This window comes from Lithobates pipiens, unplaced genomic scaffold, assembly GCF_037356315.1.
Source record: "Lithobates pipiens isolate NorthernLeopardFrog02 unplaced genomic scaffold, aLitPip1_a1.2 Scaffold_16, whole genome shotgun sequence".
NCBI lineage: Eukaryota > Metazoa > Chordata > Amphibia > Anura > Ranidae > Lithobates > Lithobates pipiens.
The window spans coordinates 175,456,806-175,484,678 of NW_027507748.1; the positions used below are offsets into that span (position 1 = coordinate 175,456,806).

The 27,873-nt window shown below is 45.7% G+C and overlaps 1 protein-coding gene across 4 annotated transcripts in view; it reads right to left on the reverse strand.

Annotated features, from left to right (window-relative positions):
* The window catches only part of ASMTL (acetylserotonin O-methyltransferase like), a 104,364-nt gene extending 80,728 nt beyond the window's left edge, over positions 1 to 23,636 (reverse strand). Inside the window, exons 1-3 of one of the 4 annotated variants that reach the window (XM_077480782.1) lie at positions 23,491 to 23,581; positions 6,632 to 6,693; positions 3,870 to 3,995 (exon numbers count right to left, since the gene is read on the reverse strand). In XM_077480782.1, coding sequence (XP_077336908.1) covers positions 3,870 to 3,962 — 93 coding nt within the window. In that variant the 5' untranslated portion in view covers positions 3,963 to 3,995; positions 6,632 to 6,693; positions 23,491 to 23,581. Of the gene's footprint in view, positions 1 to 3,869; positions 3,996 to 6,556; positions 6,694 to 23,490 lie in introns of those variants that run through there. The other 3 variants (XM_077480783.1, XM_077480784.1, XM_077480785.1) reach the window with 3 other exon arrangements.
* Positions 23,637 to 27,873: the final 4,237 nt, after the last annotated feature.

The window sequence follows — 27,873 nt, forward strand, 5'->3', positions numbered from 1 at the left end:
CATTGAAGTGCGCTGATGAGGCGGCACTGATAGGCTGCACTGGTGGGCACTGATGGGCTGCATTGGTGGGCACTGATAGGCATAGTTAAGGCGGCACTAATGGGCACAGATAAGGCGGCACCGATGGGCACAGATAAGGCGGCACTGATGGGCACAGATGGGCACGGATAAGATGGCACGGATGGGTGGCACGGATGGGTGGCACGGATGGGTGGCACGGATGGGCACTGATAGGTACCACTGATAGATGGGACTGATGGGCACTGATAGGTGGCTCTGATAGGTGGCACTGCTGGGCACTGATGGGCGGCACTGCTGGGCACTGGTAGATGACACTGATGGGCACGGATATGTGGCACTGGGGTGCAGCACCTTTGTTGAGGCAGATTGTGGGCACTGCTGGGTGGCATTGTGGGCACTGCTGGGTGGCACTAACTTTTTATTAATGTTTTACTGGCAGGGGGCAGGTGGGCACTGGCAGGGGGCAGGTGGGCACTAGCAGGGCTGGCTGTGATCGGGACTTTTTTTTTTCTCCTCGCGCTGTCAGCGCGAGGAGGAATAATAGCCGATTACCAGCTCCGTTATATCACATGATCAGCTGTCATTGGCTGACAGCTGATCACGTGAAAAGGGGTCGGGATCGACCCCTTGCACGGATCGGTGATCAGGCGAGTCTCAGACTCACCGATCACAGAGCGCGCCGCGCGCGCCCATCAGGGGGCGCGCAGGGCGCTCGTGCGCGGGACTACGTCTATTGACGTCGTCCCGGAAAAGGAGATCTGCGCTGTAGCCGTCATTCGGCTATAGCGCGGATCTCAAGTGGTTAAGAAAGAAGTGTCAGAAAAAGATTTCGACTTTAAGTGGTTAAACTTCCTGCATTCACACTGAAAGCTTGGCATACTGCCCAGATTATTTGTTTACACAAGAAGTTCTTTCCCTTTGATCTAAGAAGTTAGTTACAATGTTTCAAGTTCTACACTTGGCAGATTGCCCAGGATGCTTTCTTTTGACAGCTGAGTGAGCAGATAATCTCTCCACTTGTTTATATGAAAGAATCACCTACTCTCAGGGGGAGAGATCGTGGGGGCGGGGGTGAATTGAAAGTTTTTTTAATGATTAATTGTGCAGCTATACAGCTGACAGATCTTTCCTAGTGCCAGGACACGGCACAATAATATGCGAGTGACATTCCATTTGTTTTTAATAAATGGGATGCCCGCTTTGTAATTGTTTCCCTTCCATGGTTTGGAGTAGGAAAATTACCCCACGTCTTTGTCAATTGACGAAAAATATTACAAAAATCAATTCCAATTTTCGCCAACGAACAAAAACGGAAGAAAAATGTGAGGGAGGGATATTTACCCATGTGAACTTCCGGTTTCCTTGGAGCTCCACCTGTAAATCCTGAGAGTTTTTCCCCTCCCAGCAAGCAAGGTAGTGACCATAAGGGTTTATTTACTAAAGGCAAATCCACTTTGCGCTACAAGTGCACTCACTGTAGATCTGAGGAAAATAAAAAAACTGCATTTTTGCTTGTACAGGATTGGATGATAAAATCAGCAGAGCTTCCCCATATTTCAGATCTTCCCCCTCAGATTTACAGTGACTGCACTTCCAAGTGCACGTGCAGTGCAGAGTGGAGTGGATTTGTCTTTAGTAAAACAACCCCATAGTGTGCTTAGTAGTGTGGCATGCTTAGCACTGTGCAGCATTTACAGGCCTCCTGAAATGATTATCCAGAGCACTGTGTGCATTACAGTTCTCCTCAGACCACCGTCCAAAGGATTGTGCAGTATTTAGAGCCCTCCCGACCGTCCAGTGCACCGTGTGCATTACAGGCTTCCTCAGACGATCCAGAGCACTTTGTGCATTACACTGTGTTCATAAGAAGCCTCCTCAGACCACCTTCCAGAGAACTGTGCAGCTTTACAGGCCTCCTCAAACCGTCCAGAGCACTGTGCAGCATTTACAGGCACCACCAGAGCACTGTGGAATGCATTACAGGCTACCTCAAACCACTGTCCAGAGCACTGTGTATTACAGGCCCTCCTCAGACCACTGTCCAGAGCACTGTGCAGCATTACAGGCATCTCAGATCATCCAGAGCATCTCGTTTGTTTAAACCTTAATACCATAAATAATAGCATTCAATTTTTTTTTACTCCAGGAGTATACGAGTTTGGAAATTCTGGAGAAATGCTTAAATAATGTATTACAATTTAAATAAACCCATTCGATTTTAGTCAACCAAAGTGTACTGCAGATTCTAGTCGACTAAGTACAACTAAAACAATTCAGATGAACAAAAGGCGACTAAAACTAAAATAGCATGGTCAACAAACGAAAACAGAATGAAAATGTGAGGGAGGGATGTTTACCCATGTGAACTTCTGGTTTCCTCAGGCCGCGTACACACGGGCGGACTGTTCGCCCAACTTTGTTCGTCAAACAGTTTGAGCGGACAGTCCGCTCAAAATTAGCATGGACGGACTTGACCACACACGACGAACGAACAGTCCGCTGAAACTTGCGCGATGACGTGAACGACACGTACGACGTGACGAGAAATACGACGTCCAATACACTGCAATGCAACCTTCGCCGTGTAAATCCTTTCTGAGCATGCGCGGAACTTAGTTTGACGAACAAGCCTACACACGGGCGGACTGTCCGCTCAAACCAAGTTTCAGCGGACAGTTTTACGGGATTTCCGAAAAACTTTGTTCGGCAGACTGTCCGCTGAAACTGTCCGCTGAAGCCCACACACGAGCGGACTGTCCGCTGAAACACTGTTCAGCGGACAAAGTTGGGCGAACAGTCCGCCCGTGTGTACGCGGCCTCAGAGTTCCACCTGTAAAGCCTATGAGAGCGTGCTTAGCACCGTGCAGCATTACAGGTCTCTTAAGATGACTGTCCAGAGCACTGTGTGCATTACAGGCCTCTTCAGACCACTGTCCAGAACACTGTGTGCATTACAGGCCTCTTCAGACCACTGTCCAGAACACTGTGTGCATTACAGGCCTCTTCAGACCACTGTCCAGAACACTGTGTGCATTACAGGCCTCTTCAGACCACTGTCCAGAGCACTGTGTGCATTAAAGGCCTCTTCAGACCACTGTCCAGAACACTGTGTGCATTACAGGCCTCTTCAGACCACTGTCCAGAACACTGTGTGCATTACAGGCCTCTTCAGACCACTGTCCAGAGCACTGTGTGCATTAAAGGCCTCTTCAGACCACTGTCCAGAGCACTGTGTGCATTACAGGCCTCTTCAGACCACTGTCCAGAGCACTGTATGCATTACAGGCCTCTTCAGACCACTGTCCAGAGCACTGTATGCATTACAGGCCTCTTCAGACCACTGTCCAGAGCACTGTATGCATTACAGGCCTCTTCAGACCACTGTCCAGAGCACTGTGTGCATTACAGGCCTCTTCAGACCACTGTCCAGAGCACTGTGTGCATTACAGGCCTCTTCAGACCACTGTCCAGAGCACTGTATGCATTACAGGCCTCTTCAGACCACTGTCCAGAGCACTGTGTGCATTACAGGCCTCTTCAGACCACTGTCCAGAGAACTCAGGACTGTGCAGCATTTACAGGCCTCCCGACCATGCAGAGCACTGTATGCATTACAGGCCTTCCCAACCGTCCAGAGAATTGTGCAGCATTTAAGTAACTAAACCCATTTGATTTTAGTTGACTAAAAATGTACTGTACATTGAAATTTGAGGCCCAAATTACCACTGATATTAGGTCAACGTAATATTTATTCAAATCACATTACAGAGAAAAATTACTGAAAAGCTGTCAGATTTGGTATGGTGCATTTTACTGTGTAGTTAAATATCAAATCGCAATTTACATACCACATTGGAAAGTATATCTTGTCTCCGTGGAGATGCACTGGCCAGTACTACCCTCTTCCCTGCCAACTTTGAAATGACTGGATTCAGCAACATTCTCTTCTGTAAATAGCACTTTAGCCTCTTAAGCTGGTAAAAAAAAAAATATATATATATAAAACATAATCAGATTAAAATCAACTGCAAGCACATTGGTTTTAGAGTAAAATAGCAAGTTTTCCCCATGTAGTGGGGCTCCTCATTTTTGACTAGGGGAGAGGAGATAGGAGATTTACTTACCAAATCCTTCGATCTTCCCTACACAAGACCAGTCCAGCACACCCCTGCACTTGAGCGGTCTTGAGTTATGGACTGTTCCTAACGTCATCAAGCCCAGAGCAGGCTCCACAGACCAGGAACAGTCAACTACTGGACCATAGCGGAGCACTGTTTTCCGGGGGAATGAAGGTTTGGGCGAGTATAAGCTTTCTCCTCTCTCCTAGATGGGCAGTTGGCCCGTGCAGTTTGGGCACAGCCTCATGGCATGTGAAAACGTAATTTTTTTACCCAGAGTTGGGCTTTAAGGTCCACTTTATATACTCCTTAATCACATGCCTACTAGGCAATTACAGTGTCATGCAACACTGTACCCTAACAACATTTTTATCATTTTGTCCACACAAATAGGAACTTTTTGGTGGTATTTAATCACTGCTGGGTTTTTCATGTTTTGCAAAAAAAAGAAAAAAAATTGTTTGTTATCAATTTTGCAAACAGGTAATTTTCTCTTTCACTGATGTGCACTGGTAAGGCTACACTGATGGGCACTAAGAGATGGCACTGGTGGGCATCACTGGTAGGTAACACTAATGATGAGGCACTAATTGGCAGCACTGATAGGTGGCACTGATAGATGGCACTCGTGGGCACTGATCAGCAGGACAGATCGGGACAGATGGCCCTGTAACAGAAGCCCAGTTAGCGGCTTTATTCTTATTATTTATTTATTATTTATGTCTCCTCACGCTGATCGCAAGGAGAAAAAAAAGCAAGTAACCGGCTTCTGTTTACTTCCTGATCAGCTGTCATTGAATGGCAGCTGATCACGTGGTAAAAGACTCGCTGTGCTTGGCCCTTTAGCTGCCTAAGGATTCAGTTATCAAGGTGCGCGCCCCCTGAGCAGCGCGATCAGGGGAGGATGTCTATTGACACCCTCTCGACACTGGAAGCCACGCTGAAGCCGTCATTTGGCTATAGCGCTGGCGGAAAGTGGTTAAAGCCTAACTGAAGTTTAACCAAAAAGTATGTAGAAACATTTAATACTGAGCAAAAAAGCAATGTCCACCTCCCTCTCTCATTTCCCCAACAGGTGTTCTTTATTTTACATTGGACAGGGCTGATAGCACTGCTTGAGACTTCAGTGCTGCATGGGAAATACATGAAGTAATCTATCAGGACCTAAAGAGCTTCACCCAAAAGGAAGAAGGTCTGCTTTATGCCCCCTCTATTGCTCTATTGAAAATGGCTTTTTTTTTTTGCGGGGCAGGTACTTGGTTTTGACAGTTCTCCTCCCCCTTCCCTCCCTGCAGTCTTCTGGGACACATCACAGGTCCCAGATGACTTGCAGGACCATTAAAAATGTGTTTCACGGCTCGTGCATGTGAGATGGGCACCTGGCTGTGAAGCTGCAAGCTGTCACAGCCAGGTGCCTACAGTTAAAGAGGTTGTAAACCCTCAAATTTTTACCTTAATGCATGTATAAAGCCCCATACACACTATCAGATTTTCTGTTGATTTTTGTCTTCAGATTTACCAAAACCATGTAGTGCAAGGGCCTGCCTGATTGCATACAAATTGAACCTCCTAAGGTTTGACCTCATATGATATGGTTTTGGTAAATATGAAGACAAAAACCAGCAGAAAATCTGATAGTGTGTATGGGGCTTTAAGGTGAAAAACCTTCTGTACTGCAACAGACCCCCCGGAGCCCCCCTTTTACTTACCTGAACCTGATTGTTCCAGCGACAGGGAACAGCACAGCAGCTCTAGCCGCTGTCTGGGGTCCTTATTGAATAGATTGATAGCAGCAGGAACCATTGGCTCCCGCTGCTGTCAATCAAATCCAGACATGGGATCCAAAAACCCTTGCACGGAGGAGGCAAATATAAAATAAAAATATATACAACCCCTTTGAGATGTGACTACCAGGGACTGTAGAGGGATGGACAAAACGTCTTGGGGGAGCACAAAGCTGGATCCTGGGACAGTTGAGTGTCTGTTTATTAAAAGTCAGCAGCTAGGTTTTTTTTTAGCTGCTGACTTTTAGTTTTCAGCTATCAGTGGAGCTATTTTTTTTTTTCTTCTTCTTTCACAAGTGTAGTGGTGCAATGAGAACTGTAATGCTTTCACACAACATTGCAAAATACTGGATGCCAAGTTCTTCGATATATTGGTGATGGAGGTCAGCCGGTGACAGGACTGTTCTACAGTTTGCTAATCGAGTTCAGACTTTGGTCAGCACTTTTCAGAGTTTTGATTTATTAACCTGTCGAGCATTATCTAGCTACAATTCAAACATTACACATTAACTATCGGATTATGTGGACATCACTATATAATCTGTGAAACGCAGATTTCAAGGTTCTTGTCAAACAAAAAACTGCAGAATAATGGACACCACGTCACTTAAAAATATATTTACTGGATCTTACCCCAAATTTTCTGAACTCAAACTCACTGCCCGTTGATTACAACAGCAAAGTGGAACTTTAGCCAAAACTTTTTACCTGCTTTGGTTGGTGGGTTAAGGTTTATATTGACGTCCCCCAATTTCTTCTAATATACTGTCCTGAAACAACAACAGGAAGCAAGAATAAAAACCTCCTTCAACAGCTGCCAGAATAGGTGTCTCCATTGGGAGATTTCCCCTCTAATCCTGCTATGGTGACAACTGTACATTATACATTTCCTTTCACTTCTTGTTCCAGTGATAATGATCATCAGGAGGGAAGGTGAAAGTAAACCATCAGCAGACACGTAGGCAGCTAAAAACCAGGCAGAGGTTTTAACATTCCTTCATTCTGTCTCCAATTAGAATAAAAGGTTTTTGGCCATTTAATTTGGTCCTTGCACCTCTCCTGCAGCTGCAGCACCCCCTTCGTCTCCGTTCCCATCCTGCCTCAGCAGTGATAAGGACAGAACTCTGGATCAACTATGGGTATAAAATGGGGTATATTGGATCGTACAATGTTTTTTTTTTTTTTTATTATTATTTTTAAGGTTGAACTGGATGGAATTGTGTCTTTTTTCAACCTGACTAACTATGTAACTCCTTTGCTCCTCTGCGCAGTTGCAGAGAGGCTCATCTCTGATGCTCCCTGCCCCGTCTCAGCAGCAGAGAGGATGACAGAACTCCTCCTACAGATTCTGCACCCCCCTGTGCAGTTGCAGCACCCCCTCTTCTCTGCCTCCCCTGGTCTCATCATTTAGCAGATTCTGGCAGCTGATTCCTGCCCTCTTCTGGTCCTCCTCCAGACTCTGCATTTTCTGCTTCCCAGCTCCATCCCCAGCTTCTACCAGGCAGCAGCACAAGCTAAGGGGGTGGAGTGTGATGTGAGGGTGGGGGACTCTTGAATTCTATTGGGGGGGGGCTCTTGAGATCTGGTATAAGAGTGGTGGGGTGCTCTGGACATCTGATTATAATTATTATGAGAATACTACAATTGTATGGCAGTTGAAAAAGGCTGCACACTGGCACCATGTTCTGTCTGAGCAGTCTCCAATTACTAACGTTATTACTAAAACCAGTAATCAACTGCAGAAGCAATTATTTAAAATATTACTAATGGCAAAAAAAAAAGTTTTGGGGTTTTGGATGGAGTGGATAGGAATTAGAACACCTGTCAGTTTTAACCCTCCCCTACGCTATCCAAAATGAAAAGAAAATAAAGTTTTGTCTTTAGTTCTACTTTAATATGATAAAGTGTAGATAAAAACCTTCTGCCTTTACAATCACTTTAATTTATAAAGCAGGGGTGGTATGTTACAAAAATATCTGTGATAAAGGTGATAGACCAAAAAAAAAACATTCATAATCAATAAGGTGACCAAACACTACATAATTTAACAATTTAGACATCAAGTGTCCATATCAAAGATGTGTGTTCATATCGTACCCCAACAAAATAAACACAGTGCTCCCAGTGACAAAGATGAAGATAAATCTGTTCCACCAGTGAAATAATTAAATGTGCCTCTTACCAGATCCGTGTGATCTCTGAGGTATAGATGATGATAAGCCTGAGGTATCCTGTGTGTAGCTTCATCCGGTGGATGTGCCAACTTCCATGGCAGATGGATCGGAAGCCTGAAGATTGGCGTCTGCGCTTCACATCCGATTATACAGACACGCTATACACCTCCCACTCCATCCATTTCAAAGATTATGCAACGAGCCTTCCTTTTGCTTACTATGTAAAAACTTGGGGCTTATTTGAGCTAAAAATTGCACTTACAACAAAGTATGAGCAAGTAAGCAGTAGAGAAAGGATAATCTGACCACAGAATTAACTGTAGACATGGATAAAGGTTACGTCACGGCTACTTACTCCTTCCAACACATTGCCCTATAAAAGGCTGCATAGTATTTAGCTCAAATAAACCGCAAGTTATTACATATTATACCACAAGCCTTCCTTTTGCTTAATCTTTGACACAGACCAAGTGCGAGGTGTATAGCATGTCTGTATAATCGTATGTGAAGCGGGGACGCCAATCTTCAGGCTTCCGATCCAGCTACCACAGAGGTTGGCACATCCACTGGACGAAGCTGCATACAGGATACCTCAGGCTCACCTTTTTTACCACAGGCTTATCTCCTATAACTTTGAGATCATGCGGATCTGGTAAGAGGCACATTTAATTATTTACAATTACTGGATTGGTAGAATGTCATCAAATTTGTATTGCCACCTAAAGCAACCCCATTACAACAAAGTAGAAAAGAAGGTTCTGCAATGAAACAATCTTATGCTTGCCTGTCCCACCACCAATCTTCAAGAGCTATGGTGCCCAGGGAATCTTCTGTAGCCAACACATTTCTAGGTATGATGAATATCTGATTCTCGATCAAGAGGTTCCATCTGCTAGTCAATGTATTACACATTAGTTTCATAGGGGCTGGTGTAAGGAACCCAGCATGTTGCAGGGGATCAAGAATGCAGACACAACAAGAGGTGTGTCAAATGACCAGGATTCTCCAGGAAATGTAGCTCTTGAGAAGACCAAAGATCAATAGTGGGACAGGTAGTTATATCATCTCTTCGTAAAATGGCAACCTTCTTTTCTAATATTGAGACAGGATTGCTTTAAAGAGGTTGTAAACCTCCAGAAAAAAAAAAAAAAACAATCCTGCAAGACAAAGGCATATATAATGATGAGCTCATTATGAAATACTTACCTCAGAATGATGCCCTGAATCGGCGTTGGCACTCCGAGCACACAGAGGACATCTTCCACAGGAGTTACTGCAGGGTTTGTGACTCCGGCACTGTGATTGGCCAGAGCCACGATAACGTCACTCTTGCACATGTGCGCGGGAGCCACTGATTATGGCACAAGTCCAGAAGAAACAGCCCCAGCAGCCCGTTTCTTCAGTGCACAAGCGCCGATGATGTCGGCAGCAGCGCATATACTGAATATCTCCTAAACTGTGCAAGTTTAGGAGATATTTACGGTACCTACAGCTAAGCATTGTTATAGGCTTACCTGTAGGTAAAAGTAGTGTAACAGAGTTTACAACCACTTTAAGGCCTCATTAACGTCTATACACAAGTATTGTAGGGCTTGTGGTAACCTACACATGTGGGAGTGAATGGACCATTCTATTTTCCCTTTAACCACTTCAGCCCCAGACCATTTTGCTGGTCAAAGACCAGACCACTTTTTGCGATTCGGCACTGCGTCGCTTTAACTGACAATTGCGCGGTCGTGCAACGTGGCTCCCAAACAAAATTGACGTCCTTTTTTTTCCCACAAATAGAGCTTTCTTTTGGTGGTATTTGATCACGCCTGTGGTTTTTATTTTTTGCACTATAAACAAAAATAGAGCGACAATTTTGAAAAAAAACGCATTATATTTATTTTTTGTTATAATAAATATCCCCCAAAAATATATTAAAAAACATGTTTTTCCCTCAGTTTAGGCCGATACGTATTCTTCTACATATTTTTGGTAAAAAAAAGTCGCAATAAGCGATTGATTGGTTTGCGCAAAAGTTATAGCGTTTGCAAAATAGGGGGTAGTTTTATGGCATTTTTATTAATAATTTTTTTTTTACTAGTAATGGCGGCGATCAGCAATTTTTATTGTGACTGCGACATTATGGTGGACACATCCGACATTTTTGACACCATTGTCATTTATACAGCAATCACTGCTATATAAATGCAGTGATTCCTGTGTAAATGACACTGGCAGTGAGTGAAGGGGTTAACCAGTGGGTGGCAGTGTAGGGGTTAAGTGTTCCTAGGGGTGTGTTACTAACTGTGGGGGGCTGGGTTTTCATTTAGTGAACACTGATCTCTGCTCCAATCACATGGGGCAGAGATCAGCGTCACTAGTTGCTAGGCAGAATGGGGAAATGCTGTTTTGTTTTTGCATTTCTCCATTCAGCCACCCCGTGAGACGATCCTGGGTACGCCTGCTGCGATCGAGTCCGCGGGACCCGCAACCGGACACGGGGGCCCGACCAGCACGCGAGCGCGCCGGCGGCGGCACACTTGCGATGGCAGGGCGGTAATAAAGATTGGACGTACCTTTACGCCAATATGCCTGCCCGTGCCATTCTGCCGACGTACATCGGTGTGCGCCGGTCGGGAACCGGTTAAAAACGCATTAAACTGCAATGCATATATATGAACAGTCAGATAGGAAAGAATCACATTTCAACAGCACAATTATAGTTCATTAAGAAGTACAAGCCGACAGCCGCAAACAGCCGTAACAGATGAACTTATCCTTAACCATATGCTGTCTGTGCACTGTACATACACTGCGACAGTGAGGGCCGGCTGCTCAGAATCTCGTCTACTGCGCATGTCGATCCCCGGGTCCTGGCCAGTGATTGCACCTGGTGATCGGCTCTGAGTCTCATGGAATACAGCTCTGTCAGTGTAAACAGCACAGAGCTGTGTTCGGTGACAGAGGACCTAGTTGATTTTTCATTCCCTGCTATGTAGGGAATGAACACAACTAAATCCCCATTAAAAGCAGCACACAGTACACACAAACACTTGTTGAGCACACATTTAACCCCTTGATCACCCTAGATGTTAACCCCTTCCTGCCCAGTGTCATTAGTACAGTGACAGTGCACATTATTAACACTGATCACATTACAGTGCCTTGAAAAAGTATTAATATCCCTTGACATTTTCCACATTTTGTCATGCTACAACCAAAAACGTAAATGTATTTTATTGGGATTTTATGTGATAGACCAACACAAAGTGGAACATAATTATGAAGTGGAAGGAAATAAGGATAGGATAAACGGTTTTCAACATTTTTTTTACAGATAAATATGTGAAAAGTGTGGCGTCCATTTGTATTCAGCCCCCCAGTCAGTACTTTGTAGAACCACCTTTTGCTGCAATTACAGCTGAAAGTCTTTTTGGGGATGTCTCTACTAGTTTTGCATATCTAGAGTGACATTTTTGCCCATTCTTATTTGCAAAATAGCTCAAGCTCTGTCAGATTGGATGGAGAGCATCTGAACAGCAATTTTCAAGTCTTGTCATAGATTCTCAATTGGATTTAGGTCTGGACGTTGTCTAGGCCATTCTAACACATGAATATGCTTTGATCTAAACCATTCCATTGTAGCTATGGCAGTATGTTTAGGATCATTGTCCTGCTGGTAGGTGAACCTCCTCCTTAGTCTCAAGTCTTTTGTAGACTAACAGGCTTTCCTCCAAGATTGCCCTGTATTTGGCTCCATCCATCTTCCCATCAACTCTGACCAGCTTCCCTGCTGAAGAAAAGCATCCCCAAAACATGATGCTGCCACCACCATGTTTCACGGTGGTGATGGTGTGTTCTGGGTGATGTGCAGTGTTAGTTTTCCGCGTTTTGCATTTAGGCCAAAAAGTTCCATTTTGGTCTCATCTGACCAGAGCACCTTCTTCCACATGTTTTCTGTGTCTCGCAAACTGCAAATGGGACTTCTTTCAATAATGGCTTTCTTCTTGCCACTCTTCCATAAAGACCAGATTTGTGGAGTGCATGACTGAGGCTCGGTTCATACAGGGGCGACTCCGATCCGACTTCAGGTCGCCCCTAGTCGCCTCAGGTCGGACAACATTTAAAAATCAATGTAAGTGAATGAGAGCCGTCTTAATGCACGCTACTGAAGTCGCTCCGACGAAGTTCCTGTACTACTTGAATCCGACTTGTAGGCGACTTGTACCCATTGATTTCAATGGAGGTCGCCTCCAAGTCGGATCTCTGTATATACGGAGGCGACTTTGACAGAATTATTAGCTCTGAAGGGGGAACTCCACGCCAAATTTATTTTAAAAATTTGGCGTGGGTTCCCCCTCCGGGAGCATACCAGGCCCTTAGGTCTGGTATGGATTCCAAGGGGAACCCCCTACTCCGAAAAAACGGCGTGGGGGTCACCCCCCAGATCCATACCAGACCCTTATCCGAGCATGCTACCCGGCTGGCCAGGAAAGGGGGTGGGGACGAGCGGGCGGCCACCCCCTCCTGAGCCGTACCAGGCCGCGTGCCCTCAACATGGGGGGGTGCCTTGGGGGAGGGGAGGCGTGCGGCCCCCCAAAGCACCTTGTCCCCATGTTGATGAGGACAAGGGCCTCTTCCCAACAACCCTGGTAGTTGGTTGTCAGGGTCTGCGGGTGGGGGGGCTTATCGGAATCCGGGAGCCCCCTTTAATAAGGGGGCCCCCGGATACCGGCCCCCCACCCTATGTGAATGAGTATGGGGTACAATGTACCCCTACCCATTCACCTGTAAAATAAAGTACAAAAAAAAAAAACACAACACACAAGATAAAATAGTTTATTGCACAGCTCCGGGGGTCTTCTGTCTTTGGGGGTCTTCTCGCCGGACTCCTCCGCTATCTTCTTCTAGCTCTTTTACTAGCGGAGAAGCCCGGCTTTCTTCCTCGCCGCCGCCCTCTTCTTCCGACTTCGGGAGTCTTGTCCCCCTCTTCGGTTCTTCTGCCAGGCCACCGCGCCTTCTTATAGCTCTTTTACAGGCAGTGGCCCGGTCTTCCATCGCCGTCGCCGCTGCCGCCTTCCGTTCTTCTTCTTCTGGAGATGTTGACTCAACGCTCTCTCCGGCCGCAATGCCAGGGACGCGCTGCGCGGCGACTTATATAAGGACAAGGGGCGGGGTCATCGGTTGATGTCACATGGGTTGATGTCACATGGCGACAGTCCCAGCATCCTCCGGGACTGTGACATCGTAAGGGGGCGGAGTCACCATATGACATCAACCCATGTGACATCAGCCGATGACCCCGCCCCTTGTCCCTATATAAGTCGCCGCGCAGCGCGCCCCTGGCATTGCGGCCGGAGAGAACGTCGAGCCAACATCTCCAGGAGAAAAAGAAGAGCGGAAGGCGGCGGCGACAGAAGAGCGGGCCACTGCCTGTAAAAGAGCTATAAGAAGGCGCGGTGGCCCGGCAGAAGAACCGAAGAGGGGGACAAGACCCCCGAAGTCGGAAGAAGAGAGCGGCGGCGAGGAAGAAAGTCGGGCTCCTCCGCTAGTAAAAGAGCTAGAAGAAGATAGCGGAGGAGTCCGGCGAGAAGACCCCCGAAGACGGAAGACCCCCGGAGCTGTGCAATAAACTATTTTATCTTGTGCGTTGTGTTTTTTTTTGTACTTTATTTTACAGGTGAATGGGTAGGGGTACACCCATACTCATTCACATAGGGTGGGGGGCCGGTATCCGGGGGCCCCCTTATTAAAGGGGGCTCCCGGATTCCGATAAGCCCCCCGCCCGCAGACCCCGACAAAAAACGGCCAGGGTTGTCGGGAAGAGGCCCTTGTCCTCATCAACATGGGGACAAGGTGCTTTGGGGTGGGGCGCCCGCTCGCCCCCACCCCCTTTCCTGGCCGGCCGGGTAGCGTGCTCGGATAAGGGTCTGGTATGGATCTGGGGGGGACCCCCACACCGTTTTTTCGGCATAGGGGGTTCCCCTTGGAATCCATACCAGACCTAAGGGCCTGGTATGCTCTCGGAGGGGGAACCCACGCCAAATTTTTTAAATAAATTTGGCGTGGAGTTCCCCCTTCAGAGCTCATTCTCTGATTGGCCACGGCAAAAGTCGCCTGCCCTGCGGACGCGACTTATGTATGCGAGAATGCGTGGACGGGGACGCTTTAAAAAAAATATTTTTCTTTCTTATTTATTTAATTTTTTTTTTTTTTTAACATTGTCCTTTTAAAAATAAATAAATCTGATTACATTCTTTGCGACAAAGGGATGAGCCGAACACCCCTACCCCCCACACACACCCCGATTTGGTTCGCACCAGAACATACCAGACAGGCAAAAAATTTGGCATAACACACGAACACCGATAAAGTCTATGGAACACGAACATGAATAATCAAAAGTGCTAATTTTAAAGGCTTATATGCAAATTATTGTCATAAAACGTGTTCGGGGACCTGGGTCCTGCCCCAGGGGACATGTATCAATGCAAATAATTTTTTTTTAAATGCCCGTTTTTTCAGGAGTAGTGATTTTTTTTTTAATGCTTAACGGGAAACAATAAAAATGAAATATTCCTTTAACTATTGTGCCTGGGGGGTGTCTATAGTATGCCTGTAAAGTGGTGCATGTTTGCCCTGTTTAGAACAGTACCACAGCAAAATGACATTCCTAAAGGAAAAAAGTCATTTAAAACTGATCGCGGCTGTAATGAATTGTCGGGTCTCGGCAATATAGATACAAATCATTAAAAAAAAAGAGCATGGGATCCCCCCCCCCAGTCCATTACCAGGCCCTTGGGGTCTGGTATGAATATTAAGGGGAACCCCAAACCAAAATGTAAAAAAAAAAAAAAAAATTGCATGGGGGTCCCCCTAAAATCCATACCAGGCCCTTCGGGTCTGATATGGAAATTAAGGGGAATCCTGCACCAATTTTTTTTTTTAAATGCTGTAGGTTCCCTCCCCAAAATCCATACCAGACCCTTATCCGAGAGAAGCCCCCCCCCCACCTGTACCAGGCCACATGCCCTCAACATGGGGAGGGTGCTTTGGGGTAGCCCCCCAAAGCACCTTGTCCCCATGTTAATGGGGACAAGGGCCTCACCCCCACAACCCTTGCCCGGGGGTTGTGGGGGTGTGCAGGCGGGGGGCTATTCGGAATCTGGAAGCCCCCTTTAACACAGGGACCCCCAGATCCCAGCCTCTCCCCTGTGTGAAATGGTAACAAATGTACCCCTACCATTTCACAAAAAAGATGTCAAAATGTTAAAAACAACAGGACAAAGCTTGGGGACAAGTCCTTTATTGAAAAATAAAAATGTTCCACGATGTCCATTCATCTTCTTCTATCTCGCCACGACTTACTGAAAAAAGAGAAAGAAAAAATCCGCCACTGATCCTCCCGCCATTTGACGCTTCTTGGCTTGTGACAGTTCTTATATAACTGAGGACGGGGCCACCCAGGGATGTAACCGGGTGACCCCACCCCCTCTGATGCCATGGGGACTTCCCTATGGCTTCCCTGTGGTGTCAGAGGGGCGGCGTCACCCGTTTACTTCACCGGGTGGCCTCGTCCTCAGTGATATAAAGAACTGTCACAAGCCAAGCAGTGTCAGACGGCGGGAGCATCCCATGGAGGTGGATTTTTTTTTTCTTTCTTTTTGGTCCGTCGCGGCGAGATAAAAGAAGATGAATGGACATCATGGGACATTTTTATGCATGGTGGTTTGCGTCTCCTGGTGGGACGGGAGGCCCAGAAGTAGCAGCGGAAGGGGGACGTCACCTCCCGCTCCTTTAGGGTGGCAGCCGAGCAGCTTTTAGCTGCATCAGTTGTCACTAAAAAGCCAACCGCTGGCTCTAAAAAATGTTCCGGGGGAGATGTCTGCAGCTGCAAGCATCACTCTGGTATAACCCCTTCAAGCCATGAACGCATATTTGCGGACAATCAGCATGAAGGGGTTAAACTTCCCAACAACTTAATCCCTTACATGTCTGGTGTGTTTCTTTGACTTCATGATGCTATTTGCTCACTAAGGTTCTCTAATGCCGCGTACACACGATCAGACTTTCCGGCAGACTTGGTCTGGTGGACCGAAATCTTTTTTTTCCCAAAAGTTCGACGGACTTAGAAATAAAACATGTTTCAAATCTGTCCGACAGACTAAAAATCGGGAAAACCGTTCGTGTGTGCTAGTCCGACGGAACAAATACGACGCAAGGGCAGCCATTGGCTACTGGCTATTCAACTTCCTTGTTTAGTCTCGTTTACGTCATCACGTTCAAAACGAACGGACTTTCGAACGGACTTAGTCCGTCGTGCGTGGCCAAGTCCGTTGCATTTAGAAAGTGTTTTGGACCTCCGGTGAAAGTCCATCGGGAAGACCGGTCGTGTGTATGTGGCATAACAGACCTCTGATGGCTTCACAGAACAGCTGTATTTATACTGAGATTAAATTACACACAGGTGGACTCTATTTACTAATTGGGTGACTTCTGGGAGCAATTAAAGTAAAGGGGCAGAATACAAATGCACGTCACGCTTTTCACATATTTATTTGTAAAAAAACAAAAAACAAATAGAAAACCATTTATCATTTTCTTTCCATTTCACAATTCTGTGCCACTTTGTGTTGGTCTATCACAAAAAACCCCAATAAAAAACATTTATGTTTTTGGTTGTAACATGACAAAATATGGAAAATGTCAAGGGGTGTGAATACTTTTTCAAGGCACTGTAATAATGTCACTGGTGATGTCAGTGGCAGTTAGTGTCAGATTGACCACCGTCCCATGATAGGTTGCTGATCACTGCCATTACTAGTATAAATAAATACAACTTCCAGTATAACTTTCGCACAACCCAAACAATATACACCTATTGGGATTTTGGCCAATAGAGTGAAGAGATTTGAATTTTTATAGGATGTTTTATAGCAGAAAGTAAAAAATATTGTTTGTTTTTTCAAAATTGTATGTCTTTTTTCCTTTATATGATAAATAAAAAACCCAGAGGTGATTAACCACTTAACAACCGCCCATTGCCGATTAACGGCTTCAGGGCGGTTGTTTAACTCTGAGAGGCCGTTAATTAACGGCCTCCCAGAATTCTGCTCTCGCGCGCCCCCTGGGGCGCGCACACGAGAGCATCCGTGACTGCTGGGTCCAGTGGACCCGGCGCATCACGAATCACGGTAAGCGGCCGCTCATCGCGGCCGTTTACCACGTGATCGCTCCGTCAAATGACGGAGTGATCACTTGTAAACAAGCCGGCGTCATGTTATGACGCCGGTTCCTCCCTCCCCTCTCTGTACCGATCGGTACAGCGGAGGGGGAAGAGATCGGTGTCAGCAGCGATGTGGGCTGCATCTGCAGTGCCCACATCGCTGCTCACCGAAAATTAACCCCTCAAATCCCTGCAAATACTCTGCATTACTCTGCAATTCCCTGCAAATACTCTGCAATTCCCTGCATATACTCTGCAATTCCCTGCAAATACTCTGCAATTCCCTGCAAATACTCTGCAATTCCCTGCAAATACTCTGCAATTCCCTGCAAATACTCTGCAATTCCCTGCAAATACTCTGCAATTCCCTGCAAATACTCTGCAATTCCCTGCAAATACTCTGCAATTCCCTGCAAATACTCTGCAATTCCCTGCATTACTCTGCAAATACTCTGCATTACTCTGCATTACTCTGCAATTCCCTGCAAATACTCTGCAATTCCCTGCAAATACTCTGCATTACTCTGCAATTCCCTGCAAATACTCTGCAATTCCCTGCAAATACTCTGCAATTCCCTGCAAATACTCTGCAATTCCCTGCAAATACTCTGCAATTCCCTGCAAATACTCTGCAATTCCCTGCAAATACTCTGCAATTCCCTGCAAATACTCTGCAATTCCCTGCAAATACTCTGCAATTCCCTGCAAATACTCTGCAATTCCCTGCAAATACTCTGCAATTCCCTGCAAATACTCTGCAATTCCCTGCAAATACTCTGCAATTCCCTGCAAATACTCTGCAATACTCTGCAATTCCCTGCAATTCCCTGCAATTCCCTGCAAATACTCTGCAATTCCCTGCAAATACTCTGCAATTCCCTGCAAATACTCTGCAATTCCCTGCAAATACTCTGCAAATCCCTGCAAATACTCTGCAAATCCCTGCAAATACTCTGCAAATCCCTGCAAATACTCTGCAAATCCCTGCAAATACTCTGCAAATCCCTGCAAATACTCTGCAATGCCCTGCAAATACTCTGCAATGCCCTGCAAATACTCTGCAATGCCCTGCAAATACTCTGCAATGCCCTGCAAATACTCTGCAATGCCCTGCAACACTCCGCAATGCCCTGCAACACTCCGCAATGCCCTGCAACACTCCGCAATGCCCTGCAACACTCCGCAATGCCCTGCAACACTCCGCAATGCCCTGCAACACTCCGCAACGCTCTGCAATACCCTGCAACACTCTGCAACACTCTGCAACACCTGCCAATACCCTGCAACACTCTGCAATGCTCTGCAACCCCCGCCGATACCCTGCAACACTCTGCAATGCTCTGCAACCCCCGCCGATACCCTGCAACACTCTGCAATGCTCTGCAACCCCCGCCGATACCCTGCAACACTCTGCAATGCTCTGCAACACCCGCCAATACCCTGCAACACTCTGCAATGCTCTGCAACACCCGCCAATACCCTGCAATGCTCTGCAACGCAGTACTCTGCAACACCATGCTCTGAGATACCCAGCCATAGTCGGTGATACCCTGCAATACCCAGCCATAGACATCTCCCGCCGCCCTCCGCCCTCCGGTGCTTCTACCGAATCGCTAATACGATCAAAGCCAGAATCTTTTTTTTTTTCAGGCTTCCCAGCTTAGAGGTGAGATGTGGGGTCTTATTGACCCCACATCTCACTGTAAAGAGGACCTGTCATGCCATATTCCTATTACAAGGCATGTTTACATTCCTTGTAATAGGAATAAAAGTGATCAAAAAAATTATTTTTGGGGAAAAAAAAATGTCAAACTAAAATAAATAAAGTAAAATGAACAATAAAAAAAAATGTTTTTTTTAAAGCGCCCCTGTCCCCATGTGCTCGCATGCAGAAGCGAACGCATGCGTAAGTCCCGCCCACATATGAAAACGGTGTTCAAACCACACATGTGAGGTATCGCTGCGAACGTTAGAGCGAGAGAAATAATTCTAGCCCTAGACCTCCTCTGTAACTCAAAACATATAACCAGTAAAAAAAATTTAAATCGTCGCCTATGGGGATTTTTAAGTAGCGACGTTTGCCGCCATTCCACGAGCGTGTGCAATTTTGAAGAGTGACATATTAGGTATCTATTTACTCAGCGTAACTTCATCTTTCACATTATGCAAAAATTGGGCTAACTTTACTGTGTTTTTTTTTTTTTAAGCACAAAACAGTTTTTTTTCCAAAAAAAAGCATTCGAAAAATTACTGCGCAAATACCGTGCGAGATAAAAAGTTGCAAAGACCACCATTGTATTCTCCAGGGTGTTTGCTAAAAAAACATATATAATGTTTTGGAGTTCTATGTAATTTTCTAGCAAATAAATGATGATTTTTACATGTAGGAGAGAAATGTCAGAATTGTCCTGGGTGCTCCAGAACACCTGATGGCGCTCCATGCATGTTGGGCCTCTGTATGTGGCCACGCTGTGTAAAAGTCTCACACATGTGGTATCACCATACTCGGGAGTAATAGCAGAATGTGTTTTGGGGTGTAATTTGTGGTATGCATATGCTGTGTGTGAGAAATAACCTGATAATATGACAATTTTGTGGAAAAAAAAAAAAAAGTAAAAAGAATCTTGATTTTGCAAAGAATTGTGGGAAAAAATGACAACTTCAAAAAACTCATCATGCCTCTTACTAAATACCTTGGAATGTCTTCTTTCCAAAAAGGGGTCATTTGGGGGGTATTTGTACTTTTCTGGCATGTTAGGATCTCAAGAATTGAAATAGGCCGTCAGTCCTTCAGGTGTGATCAATTTTCAGATATTGGCACCATAGCTTGTGGACTCTATAACTTTCACAAAGACCAAATAATATCCACCAATTTGTACTTATTTTTACCAAAGATATGTAGTAGTATAAATTTTGGCCAAAATTTATGAAGAAAAAATTACTAATCTGCTAAATTTTCTAACAGAAACAAAGAAAAATTCGTTTTTTTACAGAATTTTCAGTATTTTTTCTTTTATAGCACAAAAAAAAAAAAAACCCAGCGGTGATTAAATACCACCAAAAGAAAGCTCTATTTGTGTGAAAAAAAGGACAAACATTTCCTATAGGTCCAGTGTTGCATGACTGAGTAATTGTCATTCAAAATGCGAGAGCACCGAAAGCTGAAAATTGGTCTGGTTATTAAGGGTGTTTAAGTGCCCAGTGGTCAAGTGGTTAAATACCCCCCCCAAAAAAAGCTCTATTTGTGTGAAAAAACAAAACAAAAAAAAAACAATATAAATGATGTTTGCGTACAAGCTCTGCATGACCGTTAAAATAGTGCAGTGCCGTATAGCAAAAAATGGGCTGGTTATGAAGGGGGTAAAATCTTCCAGGGCTGAAGTGCTTACACAGATTGATTTATATACATATATTAAGGCTGTTACTGATTAAAATTTTCGTGTTTGATTAATCGATTAATCGACTAATTTTGATTAATTATAACACACATACAGATCCAACTACTTTTAGCTGATCTCCTTGCATTGCAACTCTGCATTAGTCAGTGGTAAATGTGGTATACACACTATATACACTCTCCCGACACTCATTAGTTTCCACAATCCATGACTTAACTTCACAGTTCACACAAATACACTTTAAATGCAAACTGTAGCACTGACGTAAGTCTTTTTTTTTTTTTATTAAACTTTAAGAAAGTTAGTTTAAAGAGGGATTCCACCAAAAAAAATATATTAAAAGCCAGCAGCTATAAATACTACAGCTGCTGACTTTTAATAAATGGACACTCACCTGTCCCGGGTTCCAGCGATGCCGGCAGCCGAGGCCGATCGATCGCTCGGCTCTCGGCTGCTGCCGCCACCATTCTAGGTGAGGGAATCAGGAAGTGAAGCGAATCGGCTTCACTTCCCTGTTCCCTACTGCGCAGCGCAATAGGAAATCTCCGCGCTGTCACTGGGACCCGTGTGTGTCCCAGTAGACAGCGCGGCAGGGCAGGAAATGCCGTAGACTCCCACGGGAGTCTATGCCCGGAAGTGGGTGTAAATACCTGTCTTTGACAGGTATCTCCACCCCCCTCCCCCCTGAAAGGTGTCAATTGTGGCACCGGAGGGGGGGGAGGGATCCGATCAGCGGAGGTTCCACTTTAGGGTGGAATCCCGCTTTAACTTTCATTATAAAACTTATTTAGTATATTGACTGTCAGTCACATTATAGTAGGCATCACTTTAGCCAGTCACATAGGCATACCAGAGTGTTTACATTTTGTTTTTGTTTTTTTACAATGTTAAAAACGGAGGTTATCAAATTTGCCTACACTTAGCTCACTGAATGATCCCAGTTAACCACATCCATATTTACCATCACTGTCCAGTGACGTCTGGCTACTGGCTGAAAAAGGGTTAAAAGCACCCGCAAAGCACTGCTGCCTATTGATTTCAATGGGCATGGATGCTTTAGGAGCAGTCTATATATTCTTAGTTACAAAAGTCACTAGTACAAATAATTTCCCCCAATGGAGACACAAACAGCAATACAAACTTGACGGAGGGTCTAACCCTTCTCTGCTCTATTCCATGTTTTGGACTTTGGTGTCCGTTTATGAAGCAGTGATCAGTGGAGATCCAGAGGATCGCCGCTGATCACAGCCCATAAACAGTTTATAAACCAGAGATAATCGGGGGAGAAGTGTTTGAACTTGTTCTCCCGCCGATTATCTCCACACATGGAGAATCCTCATAGACTGACACAGTAACGGCCACTTTATGAAGCTGTGATCTCAGCGCTTCACTTGTGATCTGTGTCAGAATTCACACTCCCCGATTCACCAACTCAGAGGTGGAGAACCGGGGAGTGAAGAGAGAATGTGGGGGGATCTGAGGAGGAAAGAGGAAGATAATTAACTTCCTTATGCCTCGTTCAGACCCCCCAAGACATTAACCATGTCCCCCTGTCATATGTATGTGTGTGTGTATATATATATATATATATATATATATATATATATAATGTGTATGTATATACATGTATATATAATGTCTGTGTGTGTATACATGTATATATTATGTAGGGGGATGCTTTATTTCACTAACATTAATCACACCGTGTGTCAGTGTATTGAGCTGTGATAATTTATCACTGCTTAATAAATTGACATCTCTGTGTATCGGTGAATTTCTGGTACTGTAATCTCGTAAAGTCTCATGAGATTCCAGTATTAGGGGCCGTTCTCCAGTGTTAGAAGCGTTTGTAGATCGCTTCACTCCTCCAAGGGTGAAGCGATCTACTCCGCTTCATAAAGTGGCACACAGAGGAGAAAGATCTCCTATGTGAATGCCGGAGAATGAAGCAGTGAATAGATTTCACTCCCTCGTCCCACCAATCCACATGCACGCGGTACACTCGCCCACAATCCACATGCACGCAGTGCGCTCTCCTTCGCCCACCAATCCACATGCACGCGGTGCGCTCTCTCTCGTCCACCAATCCACATGCACGCGGTGCGCTCTCTCTCGTCCCACCAATCCACATACATGTAGTGCACTCTCCCTGGTCCACCAATCCACATGCACGCAGTGCGCTCTCCTTCAAAAAAAGAGATTGTGCATAATGTTTATGTGCGGAGCGGATTTGTGGATAATCAGTACTGCAGGCCCACTCTCTTCCTCACACACCATCTATTCTATCTTTTACTCAGGACAGCGCCGATCACCTGAAATGCCACTTTTTTTTTGGCAGGCTTTGTGGAAGCACTAGGTTATGTAAACTACCGGGGACCCTTGAATGCTCTGAAAATCAATTATAAATGTAAACAAATCCTTTAAAACAACCTCCTCCTTACAGAGCTGAACTTTACATTTCCCTATCTCTCATCCCTGAAAGTCATATAAACTCCTCTCACATACCTATCTAGTACTTCTGAGGTTATGCCATCCATTACATAACTGTATCACCAATAAACCACATTGAGGGAGATTTACTAAGATTGGAGAGTGCAAAATCTGGTGCAATTCTCCACAGAAACCAATCAGCTTCCAGGTTTTATTGTAAAAGCTTAATTGAACAAGCTGAAGTTAGAAGCTGATTGGCTACCATGCATAGCTGCACCAGGCTCTGCGTGCTCCAGTTTTAGTAAATCCTCACCTTTATTTACATAGGAATACATTCCATGCAGCACTTACTGACTCTCCAGCTCTTCATACACCTGGACAGGAAAGCAGCAGCTAAATGACATGTGACATAACCAAGGCAGACCCCTGTTCTCTGATTGGCTGAGAGCAGCTGACGATAGCAGATTGAGCCTCCAATCCTTTCCAAGATATATATCAAAGCCATAATTACGTTAGTCCACTCAGAAGATGGTGACCTATAATAGAGCTTATTATGTAGCTCGTATACTTCCCGCATAGACATCTCTGCAAAATCCTCGAGTGCTAGCACTGCCAAACCCTAACATGGCCACCAGACGACTAGCTAAATGATGAGCATGCTCGGTATAGTCATGTGACATCGTCGGCCATTTTCTTGTAGTCTGAGTCTGCTCACAGCTCTTCAGGCTGTGTAATTGCTAACATTTAAAATGAACAAAAAAACATATGCAGCACATTTCTGTAGTGCATGCACATTTGCCATGTTTTATCACTTGAGAGAGCAAGTACAGAAAAAGCCACATTTGTGGCAGGCTTCCACTTAGCAAACTTTGAAAGTTTTACTAGCTGACAAAAGCTGCAAAAAAATAACAAAAAACCTGAAGCAATACAAAAGTTCTTGAAATGTATGAACTGGACCTTTGGCTATGACTATGGGGAACTACTGTGTAAAGCTCATTGAACTTGAATTGCATTTAGATCCAGGAGAAGTACAGCTAAAGCTCGTTTGGCTGTACTTTTTCTGTGGATTATAGGAGTGGATTTCTGTCACCTGTTTTCAGTAGACAGTCGGCTGCAGCCAGCTGTTGGCTGACGTCACAGAGCTGGTCCTGGCTATGGCAAGTTTGCGACCATATACCCAGGATCCTGTTTACTGTTATCACCAAAAGTGAAAGAAATTCAAAATTTTTTTTTTTTTTTTATCAGAGTAGGGATAGAGGGCAAATTTGCCATTGGGGACACTTGTTCTGGTGATTTCCTCCCACTTCCTGTTTTAGCTATTAGACAGGAAGTGGAATTGCCCTAATAGGACATACATAAAAAAAATAAAAAAAGATGTTGGGTTATAACCATCATTGGTTCCCACACATGGTGGAGGTACACATTGGGCACAACTAGAGTCTCCCAGCTGGTGAAGTAAGGGATGTTACTATGAACTGTATATTCTGTGCATGAGACACACATGTTGTGAATGGCAGTTGGAGCGAACCTGCAAAAAAAGAGTGAAAAGTGCTTCAATTTTGCCAAAACTGTCAGTGTTGATGTGAGCTATCACAGTTGGGAAGCCTGCTCTGAGTGCCAGGAAAAAATGAGAAGAGTGGATATAATCTGCGATCCGGTTGCCCAAAGTAACACACGTAAAATCAGTCCAGCTAACTGCTATTGCAGGAAACGCATTGACGGAGCTTACGTGCTGATGTCACACTGCCGCTTCAAGCTCATGCAGTGGTCATTTATATGATTGCCAGTTTACTTATGATTTTATATTAGAAAATTTTAAGGCCCCTCACACACATATGGACCATTTGTCCATCCATCCATCATCCATCCGATCACAGATGAAAAACGGATATCAATGCATCTCTATGGAAAAATGGATGTAAACAGATGATAATACATTTACATTCAGATCCGTCAACATCTGTTTTTTGAAAGGGATCACATTTTATTCCTGGGGGTAATCATGTCAGCCTACGAATGGGTCAGATCCACCCCTCTGACCCTACAAGACAACCCCATGTTGAAATAAAAGGAGGGATTCCCCCATACCCCAGTATTCCCAGTGTTACTGAAAGAATGAGTGAAAGAAGAATAATGACGATCCCTACGTCTCCTGCCTGCTCCAGCCTGCTCCAGGTGGAGGGCTCCTGTTTCATGGTAAATCCTCTGCTGATCCATGATGCCTGGGCAGATGTATGCAGTCTAAATGGTGCAATTGGCGGTCCATGGTAAGGGGCAGCATTGTTCGCCCCCCTGCTTAACCCGGGGGGTGTAGGTCATTCTTCCTGATTGTATTACCTTTTTATTATCTGTGCTGCATCTTACTTCATTCAGTGATGTTTCTCTAGACTGAAAAGGTCGCCATATGGCAGCTGGGATTCTTTTGAGTTTTACAGCATCTTGGGGTGGAATGAAGGCACCTGCCTGTATGCATGTTGGCTATTTGAAGTGTGACTCTACTTTTGTAAAAAAAAAAAAAAATATATATATATATATATATATATATATATTTCTTTGATTGCCGTGATTCATGTATATTGCAGTATATTATTGTGATCCTACCTTTTTGTTTCTGTCCTAGACATGTTTTTTTTATCATGTCCTGCTTTCTGGCATGACTGCAGAGCCAGTACAGAGCAGGGGCGCAAGGGTCACTTGCCCCGGGCAGAGTGTTTTTAGACTGGAGGTTGGGCACCAGACTGTAAGCTTCACCAAATCCCCGCTGTCCCAGTTCCCAGACTCCGCCTCTGCTACCAACAGCATAGATTTAAGGATTCCATTTACAAATGCCTGTTCAGTGTCTCTACTACGGCCGTGTTCCTCAGCAAAAGTGCCCATGTCTGTGAAATTTTGCTGTCTGTCAGCATCCACCTCCCCCACCGCTGCCCACCCTGTCAGTGTTTATGGCTGGTTGGTAGGACCTCCGGCGTCCCGGCAACCAATCAGGTGCTTGACCCGCCCCTAAGCCCTGGCTTTCAGAGCAGGAGAAGTACGGAACTTTCTGCCTGGCTCAGTGCCAGGTCTCAGAGCCTCCTTGTGTATGTCCTGTAGCTCCACTAACACATTTCCCAACTGTCCCTGATTTCGAGGGACTGTCCCTCATTTGGAACAAAGTCCCTCTGTCCTTCATTCCTTCTCATTTGTTTTTCATTTTGGTCTGATTTATATAAAATGCATTACTTATCTATCAATAAGTGCTTCACATTTCTAAACCTTCCATCCTTTTTCTAAATTGATGCATGTGTAATGTCTCTCATTCCCATTTCAGAAAGTTGGGAGGTATGCACTAAGAAGAATCAGACCATAATGTAAGTAGGATCTCAGGGGACCCTGCTGTATAGACAAGCCTGTTGTTTATTCTGTTTGTTTTGCCAATTTTACTCTGGTTCAGCACCCCATGGATTCTCTGTGGTCATGGAAATGATGTTGCAAGTCACATAACGGAGCTACAACATATGTCTGGAAACATTTTCCTCCTATCTTTGCAAAACAATAGTCTTGGAGTCAGCGACAAGGTTGCCACAATGGATAGAAAATAAACCAGAAGATTCACTCAGGAACATGGAGATTGAGTAAGGCCGCGTACACACGGGCGGACTGTTCGCCCAACCTTGTCCGCTGAACAGTGTTTGGGCGGACAGTCCGCTCGTGTGTGGGCTTTCAGCGGACAGTTTCAGCGGACAGTTGGACGGACAAAGTCTTTCGGAAATTCCGAAAAACTGTCCGCTGAAACTGTGTTTGAGCGAACAGTCCGCCCGTGTGTGGGCCTGTCCGCTGTACTTTCGAAATGAGCGGACTGTTCCCGCTCGGAAAGTCCGCCCATTTCGAGCGCGTGTACAGGTAGGCGGGACCCGCGAAGGAGACGTCGCGGGCTCCGCCGCCTGGAATGGGCTTAAAGGGGAACCCCAACGCCGAAAAAAAACGGCGTGGGGGTTCCCCCCAAGTCCACACCAGACCCTTGTCCGAGCACGCTACCCGGCCGGCCAGGAAAGGGGGGCGAGCGAGCGCGCCCCCCCTCCTGAGCCGTACCAGGCCGCGTGCCCTCAACATGGGGGGTGCCTTGGGGAAGGGGGGGCCGCGCGGCCCCCCCACCCCAAAGCACCTTGTCCCCATGTTGATGAGGACAAGGGCCTCTTCCCGACAACCCTGGCCGTTGGTTGTCGGGGTCTGCGGGCGGGGGGCTTATCGGAATCCGGGAGCCCCCTTTAAGAAGGGGGCCCCCGGATACCGGCCCCCCACCCTATGTGAATGAGTATGGGGTACAATGTACCCCTACCCATTCACCTGTGGAATAAAGTACAAAAAAAAACACAACACATGGAAAAAGTATTTTATTGCACAGCTCCGGGGGTCTTCCGTCTTCGGGGGTCTTCTCGCCGGACTCCTCCGCTATGTGTGTGTAGCTCTTTTACTAGCGGAGGAGTCCGGCTTTCTTCCTCCCCGCCGCCGGCCTCTTCTCCCGACTTCGGGGGTCTTGTCCCCCTCTTCGGTTCTTCTGCCGGGCCACCGCGCCTGGTCCGGTGGCCCGGTCTTCTGTCGCCGTCTTCCGTTCTTCTGTCGCCGCCTTCGGTTCTTCTGCCGGGCCACCGCGCCTTCTTGTAGCTCTTTTACAGGCGGTGGCCCGGTCTTCTGTCGCCGTCGCCGTCGCCGCCGCCGCCTTCCGTTCTTGTTCTTCTTGTTCTTCTTCTTGTTCTT